Source organism: Eimeria acervulina, genomic scaffold (assembly GCF_000499425.1).
Source record: "Eimeria acervulina Houghton genomic scaffold, Eah_scaff985, whole genome shotgun sequence".
NCBI lineage: Eukaryota > Apicomplexa > Conoidasida > Eucoccidiorida > Eimeriidae > Eimeria > Eimeria acervulina.
In genome coordinates, this window is record NW_013547031.1 from 3,186 (window position 1) to 7,691 (window position 4,506).

A 4,506-nucleotide genomic window follows, 5' to 3' on the forward strand; every position below is an offset into this window, starting at 1 on the left:
AAAAAAGTACTTTGAATGTTTCAAATTCATTTAACTCGCCGCTTTATTATTTCATCCTTTATTATGCTGCAGACACCAACCCTAGCCTCAGGAAATTCAACAGAGCGACGCAATTGTAACTGCTTGCCTTATCTCTTCTGGCTGTATATGTGCATTAAACTCCTCTTTTCCCTTTTATTTTCACTCATTAAATGTAAAAATAAGCAAAAATACCCCTAAACGTCCTCAGAGAACGGCGGGCTGCCGCTACAGCCGAGCCACCGTCCGGCCTGCTGCTGCTGCTGCTGCCGCTGCTGCCGCTGCTGCAGCAGCAGTTTCCGGTCAATTCTAAAGGTCATTAACGCTTGTCTTTGGCTTTTACAAGTTAAACGCATTTAGGGAAACCCCTAGAGGGTGCCTGGTGATGTTTCAGTGCCAGGAGCGGCAGGGAGCAACAACAACGGCAGCAGCAGCAGCAGCAGCAGCAGCAGCTGCAGCAGCGGCAGCAACACCAGCAGCAGCAGCAACTGCAAACAGCTACAGCTACAGCCTCCAGGGAGTATAGTGTCTCATCAATAGACTCTGCGGTATCCGCATAAACGAGAGCAGCAGCAGCTGCTGCTTTCCTAGAAGTCAACCACCGTGCAGGTCTCAGGTGTATCTGCTGGAGCAGCAGCAGCTGCAGCAGCAGCAGGGGGTTGAATGACTAGCACTTTCGTTTTTTATTTGCAGCAGCAGCTGCTGCAATGGAAAGTCAGCCTTCGGGGAGTTCTGAAGGGGGCCAAGTGACCCGGGGGCCCGACAGTAGCAGCACCGGCAGCAGCAGCGGCAGCAGCAGCAGCGGCAGCAGCAGCGGCAGCAGCAGCAATAGCGGCAGCAGCAACAGCAACAACAGTATCAGGAAGCGACGTCCTTCCCCACAATGCCCTACTCCGACAGCTTCTGCTGCAGGCGGCGGGTGTGAGCCTGTGCGCTGCAGCAGCAGCAGCAACAGCAGCAGCAACAGCAGCAGCAGAACTGGCAGCAGTAGCGGGGGTGGCGTGCGGGTTCGACGGGGTAGCAGCCTTTGGGGCTGCATGCGCGGCAGTTTGCTTCCATTGGGCTTATCTGGTGCTGCACCTTTGAAGGGCGGTGCTGCTGAATTGCCGTGGGGGGCCCTGGGGCCCCCCCAGGAGGTATGGAGGTCCTGTTATGCGTGGGCAGCAGGAGCAGCAAGACAGCTGCGCTGGCGTTTAAGTGTGCTGCTGCAGCTGCCGCTGCTGGTGCTGCTGCACCTGTGCCCTGTTGTAGGGCGTCTGGCGGAGTGGGTATTTCATTTGAGTTCTGTGGGGGCCCCCGGCTTGCTATACCCTTTTTGTTGTTTGTTCGTAGGTGTAGGGACTCCCTTTGTCTCTCTAACTGCTCTTTGTTTGTGGCTGCTTGATCTTCTAGATGCTGCACTTGTGCTGCCGCAGGCAGCAGCAGCAGAATTTGCTTCCCTCGGGGGGGCCCCCCCTGCTATCCCTATACTAGACCACTTCAGCCTCTTCCCTGTGTGGTGCGAGTCCCTTACTTGTGGGGCCCTCAGCAGCAGCAGCAGCAGCAGCAACAGCAGCAGCAGCAGGCCTGCTGGGGCAGCAGCAGAGGGGCCCTACTACGGCGGCGTGGACTTGTGGGGCCTCTGCTTACCTTTGGGGGGGGGCCCCTCCCCCTGGAGGGCCCCCGAGAACAGGGGCCCCCTCTGGAATGGAGGGTCTAGAGCAGCATTTCATCTGAGTATATACTGCCGCATCATTGTCGATATTCCTTTACTAACGCTGGCGCTGCACTTATCTAGGTGGCTGCATGCACAAGGAGAGATTTTTGGGGCCCCCCTCAACACACAGGAGGCGCATGCAGGGCCCCCAGGACCCTGGGGAGCGATAGGGGCCTTCGGGGGGCAGCCAGTCGCTGCCCCACAATCTGCTGCTGCTGCAAGTGCTGCTGCTGCAGCGCCTGCTGCTGCTGCTGCTGCGGCTGCTGGCTACTCCGACACCTCCAGCCCACCCAGCATCAGCAGCATCATCAGCAGCAATAGCAGCAGCAGCAACAGCAGCAACAATAGCAGCAACAACAGCAGCAACAGCAACATCAGCACGCCCTTCCCCTCGCCTCCCAGTAGTGGCCCTGAACAGCCGTTTCCCCGTCCTCACCCTGTGGGGCCCCCTGCTGGAGTGAGGGGAGGCGCTGCTGGGGGGGCCCCTGCTGCAGCTGCTGCTGTTGGTGCTTTTGCTGCATCTGCAGTACTGCGGTTTGTATGGTACAGCGTGCAGCTGCTGCAGCGGTGTTTGCTGTTTCCCCCGAGCTTGTTTTTTAGGTCTCCTTCGAGAAGATTATATTTTTCTGCTTTGTCTTATATGCTGATTCGCTGGCTATATACAGATCGCCTTGATGTGCTGCTGGGGGCGCCGTCTTCAGCTGTTGTGGGGCCCCTATCGAAGGGGCCCCCAGAGGGCCAGGCTGTGCTTATGGGGCTCTCTCTGGGTTGCGCCGCTTGTCTTGTTGCTTCCTTTCTTTTTCTTTCTTTTTTAAAAGCGGTGAATCTGCTGCCCGCGAGCCTGCTGCACCACATCCGCGTCCTCAGCTGCACGCATCTGCTGCTGCAAGAAGGCAGCAGCAGCAGCAGTGGCAGCAGCAACAGCAACAGCAACAGCAGCAACAAGGCACAGGGAGGCCCTCAACACCGCAGCTGCCCCGCCTCCCTAACCGACGGACAAGCCACCCCTTCATCTTCACGCTCTAGGGAACTAGAGGTTCGTGGGCACTCGCTTGGTGACTGCTGCTGCTGCTGCTGCTGCTGCTGCTGCTGCTGTCTTTGCTGCTGTGCTTGCTGCTGCGCACGTTGCTGCTGCAGCGGCGAGGCTGCTGCGCGTCCAGTGGGGCTTTTGTTTCCTTTGCTGCTGTTGCGCTTCCGTTTGCTGCTGCTGCTGGTGCTCCGTTGCTGCAGCTGCAGCAGCAGCAGTTCTTGGGTTTCCGATGCATTTTGAGGCCTTGCATACAGATGGGGTGTTCGTCGGGGTTTGTTTATAAAGTATACTAGCACCATTCAGATGGACAACGAGACGCTATTCATAATTCTGGGTTGGCGGCGTAGGGTTTAGGGTTTAGGGTTTAGGGTTTAGGGTCTTGTGCGTTCTTAAAGGCTTGCATATTCTGCTTCGACGACATGAAGCCTGGGGAACTTCTTCGCGTCGTCACCGCTTGCGGCCACAAATTCCATGGTGAGTGTTCGCCCCACAAACCCATGGGGGCCCATGGGGGCCCCCCTCCCTACAGGGGCCCCCAGAGGCTGTAAAGGTGTTTGTAGGGGCCCCAGCGGGCAGGGATAGGGGCCCCTTTAGGCGCTACAGGGGGGCCCCCAGGAGGGCACGGGATCTTTGTAAGATGGAAACAGAGGCCTGGCCAGGGCTCGAGGCGCTGCAGCCGCTGTTACTGCATAGGCTGCTTGCTGCTGTTGCTGTTGCTGCTGTTCTTGTTGCTGCAACGCCTTTAATGTAGTGCGTTTTGGGGAGATGTAGGGTCAGGGTTTGGGGTTTGGAGCGTGGGGTTTGAAGGTGGGGGATAGGGTTAAAAGGTTTAGGGTTTAGGGTTTGAGCTCGTGCGTTGTGCTCAGCTGGCTGTCTTGACGTTTGGCTGTTTGATCGGCTGAAGGCCTCATGCCCAATGTGCGGCCCCTTCCGCTACCCCAGTGGGGGGGGGCCCCTCCTTGTGGGCTAAGAGGGGCCCCCAGGCGAAGTGCGACGGACAGCAGGGGACCCCCGGAGAATCCAGGGGGTCCCCCCTGTTGTAGCGGCGGTCTTACAGGTGGATATAAGCGAGGCCTCGAGGGGCCCCAAAGAACTGCTAGTTGGGGTGTAGGCCATCCATCCCTAAGCAGGGCCCGTTATAGATGAGGTCCTCCTCTCCTAGATGGGGCTTCTTTCGGAGGGCGCCTGTGGGGTCCGCTTGGTGTTTCAAGCTTAAAGGGCCTCCAGGGTGCCCCCTAAGCAGTCCCTTCCCCCTGGAGTGTACATGCGGCAGCAGGTGCCTTCGCGGGGGCCCCTCACGCCGTTATGATCGGGTTTGGGTTGTAGCCTTTCACAGCAGCGAAACGTTTGCTTTCTGTCGTGTTGCTGCCACTGTTGCTTTTGCTGTGTCTTCTGCGAAAGCTGCTGCTGCGCTGCTGCTGCGGCTGCGGCTGCAGCAGCTGCTCTTGCACCCTTTCCTGTCGAGTGCTGCGCAGGGCTGTGGGCCCCGCGTTGTGTGTAGGTAGTCGGGCACTGAGGTGTATAAGTAACACCTGGAAAGAAGAATGCAGGCAAGAAGTAGACGTCTCCCTCAGGTGTATCTATGTGTTGACTCACCAGGTGTATGTACACTTCATTCGCCCCGCAGTGGGTGTTGGTTATACACTCGGAGTGCGCGTTAGGCCTACAGCCAACGTGGCATCTGCATACAGCTGCACGCTGTGTTGTGCTGCGCGCTGCATGCACGACTACGGATCTCCGCATGCATGCTTCGAGTGTACAT

General features: G+C 58.0%; 1 protein-coding gene across 1 annotated transcript; it reads left to right on the forward strand.

Annotated features, from left to right (window-relative positions):
- Positions 1-725: 725 nt before the first annotated feature.
- EAH_00053380 (zinc finger (C3HC4 RING finger) protein, putative) lies at positions 726-3,714 on the forward strand (the record flags this gene model as incomplete). Its single annotated transcript, XM_013391057.1, has 4 exons — positions 726-2,248; positions 2,582-2,750; positions 3,140-3,218; positions 3,611-3,714. 4 exons carry the CDS (start codon positions 726-728, stop codon positions 3,712-3,714), a joined length of 1,875 nt encoding a protein of 624 aa, XP_013246511.1.
- Positions 3,715-4,506: the final 792 nt, after the last annotated feature.